General features: G+C 41.0%; 1 protein-coding gene across 5 annotated transcripts in view; it reads left to right on the forward strand.

The window, feature by feature from the left end:
* The window catches only part of LOC108162166 (CUGBP Elav-like family member 2), a 141633-nt gene that overhangs the window by 82410 nt on the left and 42681 nt on the right, over positions 1–16542 (forward strand). For 3 of the 5 annotated variants that reach the window (XR_004472882.1, XM_033393292.1, XM_017296758.2), the window contains exons 3-4: positions 4692–5149; positions 15387–15469. Coding sequence is in view for 4 of the 5 variants with exons in the window: in XM_033393292.1 (XP_033249183.1) it covers positions 4692–5149; positions 15387–15469 (541 nt within the window). In the remaining variant the exon portion in view is untranslated. Of the gene's footprint in view, positions 1–4050; positions 4478–4691; positions 5150–15386; positions 15470–16542 lie in introns of those variants that run through there. The other 2 variants (XM_033393293.1, XM_017296759.2) reach the window with 2 other exon arrangements.

The following is a 16542-nucleotide window of genomic DNA, read 5'->3' on the forward strand; positions in this document are numbered from 1 at the left end:
TTGCTCGTCGGGCGTCCAGCCAGCGTTGCCAGACAACGCACAGTCAGCGTAAAAAGTCGCGTAGCTCACAAAAAAAAGGGAAGAAGAGGTGTAACGAAAGGTTGAGCGAAAGCGAGACAGGGGGTGAACGGTGGTAAAAATAAAGCAAAGAAATCATTTTTAAATGCGGCTTAAAATTATCTTTGATAAGCGTGCCGAAATGCGGCGCCCTCTTATATTTTTTGGTTTCCCCCTCTCCAGCCTTCTTTCTGCTGAAGTTGAGTTATTTATAGGCGGCGCGGCGGAGCTTTTTGCTCTCTCGAGCTTGTGGGTCGCATTAAAAGAGAGCGAGAGATCAAAGTAAAGCTTCAAGTGGGCTGGGACTAGAGCAGAGCAGAGGTTAAGCCGCTTAGGAACCCGAAACCGAACCCTCAAGGAGTGGAGTGCAAAGGTATGACGAAATCTGATTTGATAGTTGAGAGATAATGAAGCATAGGATATAAATATTCAAATGCGGTTACTAAATTATAAAAATTTTACAAAGAAAAGGCCATAAAGGAATCTTTACTTTAATTTTTTATAATGGAATTTTTCATCCACCGAATGTCTCATTCGTTGGTCCCTGGATATCCAGCCTATATCCAGTCTCTTAGGCGAAAAGCTCTCCACCAAACCTTAAACAATTGGGCTCATTCAATAGTCCTTCAATGCCTGCACCACTTCAGGCATCACAAGGTTAAAGCTCTTGACAAGTTCCACTTGTGTTACTTTTCCATTGATTTTGCAGTCTCTAGTACACCGCATTAACAAATCGAAGAACATCGAGGTAGAAGCAACCAATCAAAGAGAACAAAGAGGGAGTGGCGCTGGAGCTGGAGGACACAAAAACGAAAATAACAAGAATCAAAAGTTCCAGGATCCACTTGGAACTTGATTTGTTGTGAAGCGCACAGCAGACGCTAGACATGAACGAAATTATCCATCGTCTCACCTGAAAAACAAGAGATAAAGACCAAATGAAGAGACAAGTAGAAAAAAGTTGTTCAAAGAATTTTTGCAGCTTCTATTACACAGCTGCTACATGCTATACTACCTTTTTTCTCTCAATTTTCCCATTTCGGACAGTGGGGGGACACCTTTCTTTATTGGAGAAGTTTTTTTTTTTTTGTTTACTGTGTCCTTGTCTCTGTCAAAGTGTTGACCCATGTCGACGCCGCCATAGAAGGGTCGCCTTCTCTCTCTCTCTCTTAGCTGTCCCCAGTGTGCCTTCATTTTGGGGGTAAAAAACTTTTATAATAGATTTCAAATTTCTGCCGCCTTGTGTGCCGTGTGCCGTGTGCCCGGCTGGCTGTACGCCCCTCCATAATTCTCTGGAGTAATCAAGCAAATTAGTAGGTTTCTCGGGAGAAACGAAGCTGAATCCTGGCGAAATCCCAGTACCAAATTCCGACACTCCTTCGTGGCTCCCTCGACAATTTTGTGGTCGGCAAATTGTTGACAGCTGCTGCCGCCAGCTCCTTCTTCTGTTCTGCTGCTGTTGCTCCGACAAATGAAGATAAATGCCAGCATGGCGAGGCAGAAGAAGGTGGTGGCACGAAGTGGGAAAGTTTTCCTTTAAAATTTAAAGCGAAATCTTCAATTTTTGGCTGGATTGCATTTTCCTTTTAAGTCGATAGCCGGCGAAGTAGGTGGGACTTCTCTCTCAAGGGTCACTGCATGAAATCGAATTTACTTTACGAAACTTCAAGTATATACCCCTTTTTTTTTTAGATACAATCACAGATAAAAAATAGTTTCCATGGATTAATAGATGTATCTATGAGGAGTAGGTATTCCTATAGTCCAAAGTATAACCGTTGTTCCTTATTTTTCTTTTGAACATTGCATACTTTTTGTTGATGAAGATGAATTGCAGTTTGAACTTTGATACTAGCACAAAAGTTCAGTTCGTTTTCCTCTTTTCCGAATTTTGTTGGCTTGTGTGTGGAAAAGTTTTGTTTTTCGGGTAAAAAAGTTTTGTATGAAATTGTCGCAATTGCATGTTTTATTGGATCCTAAGCGGGAACTTGGCTCATATCAGACGTATTGGGGTTGGGTAGTGCACAAGAAATGCAATAATTGTGTCAAAGGATCGTTGCAATTACAGTGTTTCCCTTGGCTACCCCCCCTCCCCAGTGACTTTCGAACTTTAACTGAATTAAAGTCAAGACAAAATAGCCAGGAAAGGGTTAGCAGAGGAAGAGGATGTGGGGAGAGAGAGAGCTGTTGAAAAGTTTGACGCGTCTGGCAAACAAAGAAGCAAAGGAAAAGACAAAGTTCAAATTACAAAATGCAACAAAGAAGAAGCCAAAGGGATGAGGGGCGTGGAGGAAAGACAAGAATTTGCTAAATAAAAGTGAAACTTGCAAGAAATTAAAAGACAAACAAGTGAAGAAGCTTTAGGTGGCATACCGACTGGAGGTACCTCTTAAAAGTGTGACTAAAAACATACTTATTCTTATAATTATAATCCATTGAAAATGGAGTCATTTCTGCTTATTGTTTATTGTCTCTTGCCTATTGCATACAGCCATGCGAAAACCATATGCCCTAGAGTTCCACCAGTACAGGGTATAAATAGAACAAGAAGCAACAGCCGCCGCCGCCGCTGCCGCCTTGGAAGCAGAGCGATGGAGAGGAAGAGCGAGAGAGACGAGTGTGGGAGAGAGCTTGGAACGAAGAGCAGTGCATGTGCGTGCGTGTGCGTTGGCAGAACAGCAGCTGCAACGATGCAATTAAAGCATTAGGTCCGTGACAGAGACTTCAAACACAAACCCAAACTAAAGCTTAATTATGTGTAATGGGATGTGCCATGATTTACTTTCTATCCTCTATCCTCAAAATTGACTTTAAAGTACAAAAATAAAGAAGAAAAAACCTTAAAACAACTTCGATTTCGACTTGAGTGAACTTTTCTTGTTTGGATTGGCGATTTTCTGGCTGAATAATCCTCAAATAGCATTAACCTAATGGCCATTTGCTTCTGTAAATAAACGATTTTAGCTTTCGTCAGAGCCAAGGCCAAATTGGGTCAACTAAAACGCGATGAGCAAACCCACCTGGACAAGGACCCACCACCCCACCTCATGATTAAATGTTGGCAGGGTCTCTATATGTGGGGGGTGCAGTATGCCTGTGTGAGTGAAATGAATTAGCTAAGAAGGATTGGATAACAGGGCGTGTTTTAAAAGGCACCACCTTTGGAGTAGACAAATGGATAATGGAAACGTTTGCTTTTTTCAGTCGTAATTAGAAATTTAGGTTGACTTGAAAAAATCGAATGGGAGGTAAAAAGTCATTTGCATACAAAAGTGGCTTAGAAATGGTTTAAAGCGGAGATAGATAGTAAATGGGGGGATTAATAGGTTTTTATTGTAAAGAAAAGTTCATCAGTAAAGTTTATATACGTATTTCTATACCACACCTAACGTTCTTAGGTTTTTGCATCAAATCCCCTATTTTTCCAAAGTTTTGACTTTTTAGCCGCGCGAGAGCCACCGATCATCCCACCCGCTTGTGTCTCTTTTCCTCTGCTTTGACAATCGGCGCTGCTGCATTGCATTTACCCTATGTACCTCCCTCTCTTTTTCGCACAGTTTAAGCAGAGGCTTGCGAAGCAGAGGCTTCAGTCGCTGTCGGCAGAGCACCTGCCGCTGCCGTTGCTCTGCCTAGAATTTATTTCCCTCTCTTCTTTGATTTGGCTGCGCTGCCTTCTTTTAATATATGAGCTTAAGCTGACGCTAGCAGAGCACCTGTCTCTCTTCTTTGCTTTGACTAAGCTAAACCTTGCTCATTCAGATCCTCTCCCGCTGCCTTCTTACAGAAGCTTTCGATGCAGTCGGCAGAGCTGCGAGCTCTAGCTTTTGAACTTCGATCGACTGCAGCGAAGTTACTGCCTCTCCCTGTTCCTCTCGCTGCCCTAACTCTTTTGTTTTCTTCTATTGCATGCGCCTCAGCATCACCTGACTTTCGCTGCTGGAAGGCCTGGAATCCACTGGAATTTCCTTTGCCCTTGACTTAATCAAGCCAAATGTCGTTGCTCGTCCATTTGTCCAGCGACGATTGCCAGTAAAGGAAGTGGAAGAACCGTTTAGTTGAAAGCGCTGCGCGTGCGTGTACCCCCCGATTATATATTCAATATATAGTTCCTCTTTTAATTAGTCACGTTGAGTTTCGAGTGTCGCAGTGTTAAATGGAAATCCTCTTTTAGGCGATTGAAATTCTTAATTATTTAAAAAAAAAACCCGAATTCGATTGTCCGTGTGCGTTAAAAGTATTGATTGAGCGTGGTTATTTGCCGTTATATCCTACTAACTATTATATATATACTTGTTGTTGTCCTTCCGAGTCGACAGTGTACAATTTTTGAGATCATGTTTAGCAGCCGCGCTTCGTTTCTGGCCAATCGCCGTATGATATTTGATTTTTCGGAAAAAAGTGCCAATGATCTCTATTTGGAGTAAGTATGTGTGTGTGAGACACAACTGTAAACGGTTTTGCTTACAGCGGTAACTCATCAAGGAAGAACCAACTAAGAATATAGAGTAGAAGACATTTGTTTTACTTTTTATTAAGTTATATTCCCACAAAATATTCAAATATTAATTAACTAACCCAAAAAAAACATTTTACTAACGACAATTCTCCCTCTTATTCTGTCTTCCCTTTCGCAGTGCATTTGGTATGAGCGATAAGAGTAGCAGTGCTACGAATAGCCTGCCCAACAGTCCCATTCACAGCAACAACAATAATCCATCTCTGCTCAACAACAACAATAACGGCGTGAACGGCAACAACAATCAGAGCCTGGGTGGCAGCAACAATTCGTTGGTCGGCGGCATCGGCAACAACGGTATTATGTCTGCGGCAGGGCTCGTGAACAACAACAATAATCCGTGCAGTGCCAATCGGAATGTCGTCGTGAGCATGGACGATGATTCGTGTTTCCGCCTAGATGCCGATGCCACGGTCACCTACAGCGACAAGGAGCCCGATCCGGATAACATCAAGATGTTTGTGGGCCAAATACCCAAGTCCATGGACGAGTCGCAGTTGCGTGAAATGTTCGAGGAGTACGGACCGGTGCATTCGATCAATGTGCTGCGCGACAAGGCCACTGGCATTAGTAAGGGTAAGTTTTAGTCGGCAATAGAAAAGGGAATACTCTCTCAAGAAGAATAGTGCAAATAGAAATGTGTAAATGTTGTATTTGCATAGAACCTACCAGTATTACTGTACTTAAATCGGTCGCATCACGACAGCCGTGCACAAAGCTGGTGTTTGAGGAGAGGGGGAACGGAGCTCTCGCTCTCTCCCTCTCTTGCTTCGGGCGGCCCATCACTCTTCTTCCTTCTCTCTTTTGTTTAGCTTGCTTGCATGCGTGTGCGTGTCTGCTGTGCTGCGTCTGATAAATTACATTCGAATTTGTTGCGGTAAATACCCGAAAGCTCTCACTAAAGCTTCTCCCTTTGCATGCAAATGAGAGAGCTGCAGAGACACCGAGGCACACAACACACAAAATTAATATGAGATATGCTTTGCCCAGACACTCACTCCCACACAGGCACAACCATTTGTCTCTCTTTCCTCTTTTGCGCCCCGCTTCCTTTTAATTGCATTCCCTTGCATTTACCATTTCATTTCATTTCATCAGCAAATTGCTTTTTGTTCCGCTATTTGTGTTTGACTCGAAATTTCAATAGCCTTGAGCTTGAGCCTCGTGAAGCTTTAGTAAAGGAAGGGGGTGCAGTGCCAAAAATACAGAGTATGAGAAAAGAGAGATCTTTTTAATTAAATAATACACATCATGGTATTAAATGTACTTACTTTTACTTAAGCAATTTATTAAAATTGATTTAAAAGTGGTAAGGGGAGTTTAACGAATAAAGTTTTAGGTAGAAGTGCTTAAATATAGATTTTCCAAGTTTAAAAAAAATGGGAATAAATTATAAAACAAGAAAAGTCTTTTTGATGCTCTGTCATTCAGACCGTCCCCCATCTCCCATTCTCCATAAAAGCTTTGCATCCAGAGATCAGACTCTCTTCTTCAGCTCTATCTCCCCCTCCCCCTCTCTCTCTCTCTCTCTATTGCCGATTTGAATTCCCTTTTCATTATTCCAATATATTCATTGTTCAGTTCCGTTCTATTCATTTCTTTGCTTGTCCTGTCTCTCATCTTTTATATTTTTATTTTTGTGCTGTCTAAAAGCCTCTCAACTGCAGTCAAGTTTATTTTTATTGATGTGCTGCTCTTTTCTCTTCCTCTCCCTCCCATTCATAACGGCATTTTCCACTTCTAATCTTTTCCATTTCCAATTGCCATTCTACTCTCGACCCATCGTCTCGCATTCATTGTCCATGGATATACATATTTCCACAAAAACATTCATTCATTCGGTTTTGTGTATTTTCTGTCATTGTTATTCTATATCCAACTGTCTATTTAGCTTTTCTATCCTATCCCCCATCCTCCTCCGACTGCATCTGACAGGTTCATCCTTATTTTTGTAAAAGTGGGCGTGTGTGTGCTCTGCTGTTGTGCAGATCTGGACAGTGGCCAGTTTTGTGTCCCAAAAATGGAGGCGTGCCTGCCCTGCCCTGCCGCCGCCTGGTCGGAAAAAGAGAGGAGCAGCGGCGGCGGCGGCAGCAAAACAGTTTTAGAAGCACTTAAGTGGCGCGTTGTGCTGATGATTTATGACAAGCGGAAAGTACAGTGCGACCTCTCCTGGCTGGAACCATCTAATCTGCTGCTCTGCCACTGCTGCTTGTCTGCTGGGAAAGTGCCACTGTAATCAAAGCTTATTCCGCATCCATGGTGTCCCCTTCCATTCATTCTCTTGGACTAGCTTAAGTGCTCACGAACCATGCGAGCATTTTTGTTGTTATTTCTCCGTTTTTGTTGTTGTTGGCAAGTAGCTGCTCGCCTTGGAAGTCTCTTCTGGCAGTCACAAACACAGAATCGACACAAATTGCATTTCAAAGTTATTATTTATGTCAGCGCAAAAGCGTAGAAAAGTAGGCGTCGTTTTTGTGCCCACCACGCCCACACAGTGACCTACAAAAGGGGGAAAAAAGCGAAAATAAAAGCCAAACGGAATATTCCTTCGTTATTCTCTTGGTAAAACATCCGTTGGAGAGGTCTGATCTCTGGGGATATCAGACTTTATTACATTTTTACTGATATATTTTAACTGATTTAAATCAATATTTTTGGTAATTAATTCGATCGATATATGTTTCGGTTGGTTTTCTGTTCTGATATAACAATCGTTGACATACATTTTAATGTTGATTCAAAGATCGAAGTGTCATCTTTTGATAGAAATCAGTCATTTTATAATTTCCAATTTTAAAATAATTTTTTTTATCGAATAACAATTGGCTGCTGGTTAATATTGATAAGTACATTGAGTACTGTAGTACCTGTACTTTTTAAGCTTGATTTGGATTTTCTGCCTTATATTTATACAAAAATTTAATTTTTTATTCAAAAAATTTAAAAATATATAGCGTAAATAAATTTTAATTTAATCAATTTTAAATCAAAAGTATTTAAAAAAAAAAAAACAAATACAAATGTCTATACAAAATTTTCGTATATTCTATTAAAAATGATTTTAATTCCGTTTAGATTTCAAAAAGTGTACAAGTTTTTTTTCTTACCTATGTATTTATACTTCTAATCAATTTTAGATCCCACACGGTATCCCACTAGTTGATCATTGTGTGCATCGATATTCTTACAGCGCTTTCGCCGTTTCCTCTTTTTTTTATTTTTTTTTTGTTGCCTTTTGCGCTTTTTGTGTATGAATTTCCTCCTACTGCATGATGCATTTTGTTCCCGGTTTTTTTGTCTGTTTAAACTAGCAAAACTTCCTGCTAACAACATTTCCATTTAGATGGCAAAATGTAACCCAGTTTTGCGAGTTGGCTAAAAAGAAGCAGCCGCCTCGGCCATACATATCCTTCGACTTGGTCTAAATGTCTGTCTGTTGCTTAGAGTTTTTAGTCCTTTTCTTTCTTCTACCCTTCCTTTCTCTTTCTTTCTGGCCTTCTCTTAACCAAACGAAATGCAAAATGACACTTTTAAGTGCGATGGTTGACCTCTGAACCAGAAAGTCGTAAATAACTAAAAATAAAGTTGAAAAAAAGTACCAACCGAAAATTTCCCTTTTCGTTTCGTTTCGGGCAAAAGTATTTCTGGGCTAATGCTTTCTGCTGCTGGTGTGCGGCCCCAAAACAAAATTGTTTTCTCTCTTTTTTGGCACTAAATTTCGTTAGCGGCCGTTTGCCCCCTGCCCTTGTCCCTGCCCCTCTCCCCACGAAAAATACTGATAGTATCCCGTACCTATTGGCGGTTCTGGTTCTAGCCCCTGGATTCTCTATGTTGTTGCTGTGGGTGTTGCGGCTTTTATGGTTTCTGTGTTCCTGTGTTGCTGCTGCTCCTCTGCGGCCTGTAGATAAAGGTGAGAAGTGGTGCAAAGCAGGGAGGGAGAGAGAGAGGGGGGCGTGAGACACGGGGGCACTAGAGCGGGACAAGGTTAAGCGCTTGGGTCATAATTTATTAGCGCTTGCGGTCGGCGATAGTCAGAGGGATGACGATGATGATGAGTGCAGGGAGGGGCGGTGCAAAGGGCACTACCAAAGGGAGGTGTGGCAGGAGGTTCAGAACGATGGGGTGGCAGGAGGTAGAAGGGTGGAGTGGCAGGAGGTACAGAAGGGTGGGGTGGTAGGGTAGCATCAACCGTGGCGAAAAGGCTCCTTTCTTGCGGTTTCCATTTCAGATTTGTTCAGGTGAAAAAGGATACAGCCTGGCGCTGGGTGTAACATTTAATTCGATATTGAGTGAGTGAAAGAGACCGAAAAATAATGTGGAAAAAGAGGGGAATAGCTTTAAAAGCCAATTCTACCCCCTCCCCACAAAAGCTGTAAACTGTTTGTGGCCTTTGGTTTTGTGTTTGTGTCAAAAAGGTCCTGTGTCAAGTTTTCTGCGGTTTTTGCGGCCAACGCAACGAAGCCAAACTCTGTGGGGGGTGGGGGGAAAATTAAGATTTCACCTAGAGAAATCAATTTCAAATGGCTTGAAAATTAAGCTCCGATTGTAGGGACACGCATGTAACACGTGGTTTGGGGGGGGGGGATTTGAAGGAGTGAAAAGAATAGTGTGATTCTTAAGTTTTAAAGAATTCAAAGGTAATCCAAAGGTGGAATGGTAGGAAAGGGAGGAGCGGCACGAGTCTGACTGAGATCGAGATACGCGATCTGGAAACTTCAGAAAACCCTTTTCATATAGAAATATAGAATTGTTTTCGACATCTTCTATGGCGCTGTGTAAACATCGAATAACTTAAAAAAAAAAAACAACCGATTTTCAAATATGAGGCATTTTTATTTAATTTGGTACTTTAGAAATTATTCTAACTAATTTTTGAACAGAATTTGGTTGATGAATGAACGAATGAAGTGAATAAAGTGGCCGCCTTTATCGAACACCTTTAAATATGCCATTTTTGCTGCGTTTTCCATCACTTTTTCGAGCATTTCGGGCGGGGTATGACGATGATTTCGGGCTTGGGCTCGTCAATGGTAGCCTCAATGGCTTACGGTCGAAAACTGTGCATTTCAAATAACCCCACAAAAGTAACTCCGGAGGCATCAAATCTGGAGATCTGATTGTTTTGTTTTTTTCCAAATAAATTATTTATTTATTTTATTCTTACGTTTTTGTTAAATTTTGTAATCTTTAAAATTGATATAACCTTTATTTCCAATAAAGATGTTTAAGCACTTTCGATTAGTTCCCCCGATAAGCCCTGAGTATATCTATCATTTTGTTCCCTTAAGCACCCCTCATACCATATTCAATTGGGAAAATCCGGAATCCGCAAACCCCGGACCCCGGACCCCGAACACGAGCATATGTCACAGTTCCGCATTAACAGGGCCACACCCACTGAACCGAAGGCCTTCTAAGGCGACGCCCCGCCCCCCTCTATATTTTTTTTAGCCAGTATTCCATTCCCAGTCTTGTGATTTATGACCTCCGACATATAAAAAACTAACTCGCTGACCAAACCAGAAAAGTTGAGAACTGCTGGGGAGAGAGGAGGGAAAGGGAAACCAAGGAAAAGCAGAAATAATATAATTCACACAGAAAGAAAGAGAAAGAGCGGGAGGAAGAGGGTGAGGATGAGGGAGACGGTGAGACGGTGAGAGAGTGGGTTAGAAATAGAGGTTAAGTGGGGTTTTTGTTGGTTTTTTTTTTTTGGGAGTGGACTTTGAGGCAGCTTCTCCCCGCCTTCCGTTTCCTTATCTTTTGGGTTCTCCTCTTGAGAACTTCATTTCGTAAAGCTTTTCCTTCTACATCTCTAAGACCAGCTGTCCAATGTCCTGGCACCCTGTGTCTTTCTTTCACATGGAGAGAGAGAAAAAGGAAAAGTAACGCACTTATCTAACGCCTCCATCGGCCGCCTCTCCCTCTCTCTCTCTCTCTCTCCCTCGCTCTCTGTGGAACTTTGTGCTCTTGACATTTTTATTTAGCTGCTGCACTGAGCGTGAAAAATGCATAAAATTTCACTTAATTTTATTCTAGCCCCCCTCTCGTCCTGTTCTGGGGTTATTTTTTTTTTGCCTGGGAAAAAGTGAATTTCAATTTCAAATGCAGGCGCAATTTTCGAAACGTTTCAGTTAGATTTTTACTATTTTTTTTTTGTTGGGTGGAAATTGGATTTGGTCATGACTTTTGGTTGCCACTGAGGCATTGCCAAACATTTGTCACGGTCTCCCAGGTAAGGGACGACCACGAGTCCACCGAAGGGACTAGAGATGGGAGACAGAAAGATGTGTAAAAGATGCCCAGGACTTAAGGGGTTTCGGACTAGATTGTACATCTATTTTTTAGTTAATTAATTATTTTATTATACAAATTAATTATAGTACGGTACACGGTATAAGCGGTACACTAACGTCGGGGCCTTCGGCTCTCAGTTACTTCAAATAATCGTATCTGCAAGGAAATATTTCAGGTTAAGGAATTTAGAAGAAAAGCTAATTCAAAAAAGTTGCAATATACATTTTAGTGAACCAAAAAAACAGAATCATAAATAAAGATCATATCTACTTGATTGGAGAAAAAACGTTAGCAATCGGATTATTATTATAGCCAGAATGAACAACAAAAACAAAAATCAGTTGGCTCTTTGAACACCTGGCCTTCGAAAAGCTAGACCATACTTTTGTTCCTGCAAATCACATCTATAAACTGGGTATCCTATCCTGGTACGTGAAGAAGATTCTTCTGGATTCTCTGGATAATCCAAAATTTGAACTCTCAAAAATATCGACTGCTTTTTTAATGAAATTCTCTAAAGCGACAAAAAGTAAAAGAGCTATAATAATTTGATTAATAATTATAAACAAATTTTCAATAAAAATTCATTTGAGAAAAAAGTTGTAATTAAAAAGAACAAAATTTTAAATAAAAAATTAATTAATTTCAAACAAATGTTCGATATGTAACTATTCTTTGCTGTGGTTTTCACTTTCCTTCAGTGAGTTCTTTTTCGAACTATCGTTTGCCCAAGTTGTCCAGTAATAATGCTTTCCATCTGTGAAGCAAATTCGACTCGATTCGATTCGATTCGATTGGTGGCAGTGTCTTCCCTCTCGATTCGATGGATGCACCATTTGTGATTCTACTGCCATACTTTTTGTACGTACGAGGAGGAGGAGGACCGCTACTATCTGCTACTATTTCTGCTTCTTGCTCTTGTGTATGCCAGTCCGTAAATCTGTGTGTGTGTGTGTGTGTGTGTGTGTGTGTCGGTCGGAAAGTTTTAAGGACATTGATTTATTTAACTTCGATTAATTCGTTTCGTTGCTCCACCGACGCTCGTCCGACGTGCAACGTGTGTCCAAGGCTACATATATCCGTTCTATATGTATTTGGTATTTGTATCCTTTTCGGTGGACTTTGGCACGTCTTGTCTGGGGAGGCTCTCGATTTCATCTTCCTCCCACTTTCGGGATTAAGTTCTTTTTCGTCCAAAAAACGTGACTGGGTGTCGTTTTCAGCTTTACTCGTCTATCCATCGATGCTTCCACTCCTCCCCCCCTCCCCCTCCCTTTCCGTTTCCTTTTCCTTTAGTTTTCCCTTCTCTTTTTTATCGCATTGTTCTCTTTGGTGCGAGTGTGTGTCTTGGGTTTGATTCTAACTGCAGTTGACATGCACATAATGGGAATTGTGTGAGATTTCTCTCTTCGTTTTCAGCGTTGTTTTGATGCAGTTTTCATCCACCTACTCCTCCTCCTGCTTCTCCTCCTCCTCCTCCTTCGTTATCGTTCGATTGCTTTTCCTTATCTATATCCTCCCTCTCTCTCCCTCCCGTCCCCCCTCCCGACTATGTTTTATTGCATTTCAAATGGTTTCGATTTTTCCTTCATTTGTTACATTTAACGCCAGTTTAATTTTAAGTGATATTTAATCTGCGTTTCCGAATTGAAATTCAAGTTAAGCTCTTCTCTATTCTCTCTCTCTATCTCTTTCGTTTCTTTTGTCCTAATGCCCTTTGTGTGGCTTCTAGGAAATGGGATATCTTTTATGAGGGTAGGAGAGGATAAGTTTCTTATTGCTGAAATCAAAGGATTGCGGATTGTGGAAAGTGGAATGGTGATATGTTTTGAAAAAGTTTGCGGAGGATATTCATTATCACCCAATTAAAAAAGGTGTATATAAATTATATCTCCCTAGGAAAATGATACATTTTGGGGCTGAGTAAAATTTAAATGATTCATAATTATGCTGGCATTTTATTCTGTAATAATTAAACTTTGCTTTCGAATGAAACTATTATTTAGGTGACTGTTTAGGGGGAGAAGCAGTTCGTTAATAGGGTTCGATCAAATGTCCATTAATTCCTTTGAAATTTGGATTATTTCAATATAATTGGAAATATTTCTTTTTATTTAATTTATTTTATTATTATTTAAAATAATTCTGCTTCAATTTGAAATCTGGTTCCCAAAAAACAAACCCGATCCCACAGAAAAAATCCAGCTAAATTTTCACACTTTTCTTCTTTTTTTAACGCATCAATCAATTTCTAACTAATTTTACTCAATCACTGAATCCACTATTCAAAACGAATTTAATTTAATTTAATTAAATTTCCAAACATTTAATGGACTTTATTGGAGTTCTCACGCCACCAATTTTGGGGGGATACATACCATTTGCATTTGCCCAACTTTAAGTTCCTTTGAGCTGCTGCATGAAGGACAAAAATAGAGAGAGAGATAGAGGGAGAGAGAGAGATGAAGAGATGGAGGAGCTCTGGAGCCCATAATTCACTCGCACACATCGGATGTGGCGGCGTCGCCTGTCGTCTGCCAGCTCTAACCTCTCTCTGCCTCTCTTCCTCTCTCGATTTTCCGGATATTTAAAAAAAGAGAAGCCCGAAACGAGAAATGAAAATATTTGCAAATATGTGAAAAATGCAGGAAAATGTAGCCGCTTGCAAAAAACTGCGACAGATTGAATTACCTGCTGCTGCGTGGAGGGGGAGGACGGAAAGGGGGAGAGGAGGAGAGGGATCCAGCCCTCGGCTGAACGGCCGAACGAGTTTTACGCCTGACTGGGAGCAGCGACCCAGCGTCCACGATATGGTCGCACCACTAAATACCGCCGATGCGATACGCTCTTACGGCTCGTGGGTAATTGCATTATGCAACTATTGCCCGTCCAAAACCCCCCACACCCCCGACGCCCCCCACCCCGTATTAAGTTTTGTTGCAGCCACAGCCGTCACAGTGTTGCCCCTCTCTGAGGTTGAGGTAGGCCTCATGCAGGTTAGGGAATGGATAACCTGCGGGCGGGACGCGGGGGATATCCGAGGAGGGATGTGTGCAAGAGCCGGAAATGGATTTTAACCAAAGCTCTGTGTGTGTCGGTGTCGGTGTCTGTGCCTGTGTGCGTGTGTGTGCCTTGGCCACAGATTTGGCACACATGAAAAACGAAAGAAAGAAACAGAATTTCCGCCACATCAAAAATAAAAAAAGTACAAAATATTTCTTTCTTTTTGTTGGTCAAATTGAAACGAAATTCCATGCGAGAAAGAGATGAGGAAAATGAGAGGGAGATAGAGAGAGAAGGATAGGGAAATTGAAATGATTTTGTGTTTAATTTTAAGGAAGTCACACCTTTCTGAAGGTTGGGGATATGATAATGGAAATATAACGGAGTAAATGGAGATTAGATCGGTATTAAAGAAACCCCTATAGGAACATCTGATAATATAAATCGATGGACTATAACCTACCAAGACTTATAAAACACTTCCATTATTATCTGCGGATGATTTGGGGATCCTCTGGGCCTTCCACTCGTGACTATACATTTTTTTAGTTGTAAAAGAATATTCCTCTCGCATCTAATGGTTACACAGCGATGTGTAAAGCCCTGATCATATTGAGATATTCTGTAGAGTGAGGGACATTCTAATAATTTCCTGCACCCCTTCTAGATCTAGAATCTACGATTTATTATTGTTTCACGGTGAAAAATCTTCAAAAATCTTTAGAGAATGATGGACACCAGGATCTACAGATCATAGAGTAAGGGATTTCTAAGGACAGTATCACCTTTTTGGTTCATATTTTGTTGTCATTCTTTGGTGCGTTCTTGGAGGTACTTTCAAAGGTACTCGCTTAATCGTGAATCGAAAAAAGGGAAACTAAAAAAAGTAAAGAGCAAAATAATTATAATTATAATTTGGCAACATTTTAGTTAGCCCCAAGAAGCCTTAAAACCCCAATTAGCCCACAAAATACTAGAAAAATTCTCTGATGTTTTTTTTTTTGCTAAATGGAAACTACACACGAATTGGGGAGGATATTGGGTGGGTGGGGAGGCCACAGGAACACTTTGTGGGCTCTAATGCTTGGCTTTAAGTATCACTTAATATGCCTGCCACACTTTCCCTTCCTTTGCTGCGTAAATTCCAACACCTTTTCCCCCCACCTGGGGAACCCTTTCAGCCCCTTTTTTTCGGGGTGGTTCGCGACACATTTTGTTGGTGGGGGTGGGGATTGGAGGGCCATAATGTTTAATTTAGTGGCAAGCCTGTCATGTTGTTGCCACATCTGCCCCCGGCCCCCAGTCCTGGGTGGCCACGCCCATTGTTGGCTCTGCCACACGTTTTGGCATTCAAAGCGCCGTTTCCTTCGGGCCGCCTTTGCTAATAACAATAATTTTCATAATTTCTCTTTGCCACCTTTTCTTTGGGGGAGGGGTGGGGGCCTGCTCGCAAAATAAACTCCAATTTAACCCTTATGCTAATCTGATATACATTTTCCTTCCCCTATTTTCGCAGGTTGCTGCTTTGTGACGTTTTTTACGCGACGTGCCGCACTGAAGGCCCAGGATGCTTTGCATAATGTGAAGACACTTGCCGGGGTAAGAAGACATTTTCTCTTTGATTTTCTTTATTGGGAGATCCCGAATTACATCATTAGGAGAGGAGAGGCGGGGCGAGGTGCAGGAGGTCTTTGCTTTCTTAACCTTTAATTGGAATTTTTTGCTGATCTGACAGAAACAGGAAAAAACTCTATAAACTTATCATGAAACGCCATCATCCGAATGACAGGACAACATCCAAAAGGAGGGTGAGAGAGAGGGACAGGACAGGCAGGCAGCATCTCACCTCCATCATCATCATCGTGGTGGCTCCGCCGCCTCTCCTACCGCCTCTTCTGCCGCCTCCTTCATTATGGCTAACTGACTCTCTGACTGACAGATTGACTGGCGTTTGGACAGACAGAGCCATGACACCGCACAAAATATAACAAAAAATACCAACCAGCAACAGCAGAGAAAATAAAATACAAAAAAACGGCATACCAAAGGGAACAAAAAAAATCACGAAGCACGAAATATTCCTTCTTCCTCTAGTATTTTCCCAATATACCATAGTTTCGGTTTTCTTTTCTTTACTCCTTTTTTTTTGGTCTTTTCTGTTTTGTCGCTTTCTGCACATTTCCCTATAAAATGCAAGTAATTTCAAAAGTTTAGCCTTGTGTCCTGTGGCAGCTTAAAAATGAGAGAAGACAACGAAAAAAAAAAAAAAAAAAAAAAAAAAGTGAAAATTGTTAGCAAAAGAAGACACGCGCCAAAAGTTTATCTTTTGTATACTCTTCCGAGAGGTATACCCAAGGCAGAACTGGGTTTAAAGTCTTGTTTTTGATTTTTAATAATAAATAAATAAATAATTTCTATGAGATATTCGTAGAAAACGGAGTGAAGAGGGCGAATAGATAGTCAGGATAAGGCCATATATTTTTTGGGCTGAAATATCTTCAGAAATATTCCTTATGTTTTCGAAATCTCTTTAAAGAAAACCGATATTTATTCGTGGAATTATTGTGGAATTAAAATTAGATTACATATTAGATCATAGAAATGCTACCTTAACATATAATTGGTCCAACTTCTATCCTCTCCTGCACGAGCGCGATCGTTTTGGTCATGCG

The sequence above is a fragment of the Drosophila miranda genome, chromosome 4, assembly GCF_003369915.1.
Source record: "Drosophila miranda strain MSH22 chromosome 4, D.miranda_PacBio2.1, whole genome shotgun sequence".
Lineage (NCBI taxonomy): Eukaryota > Metazoa > Arthropoda > Insecta > Diptera > Drosophilidae > Drosophila > Drosophila miranda.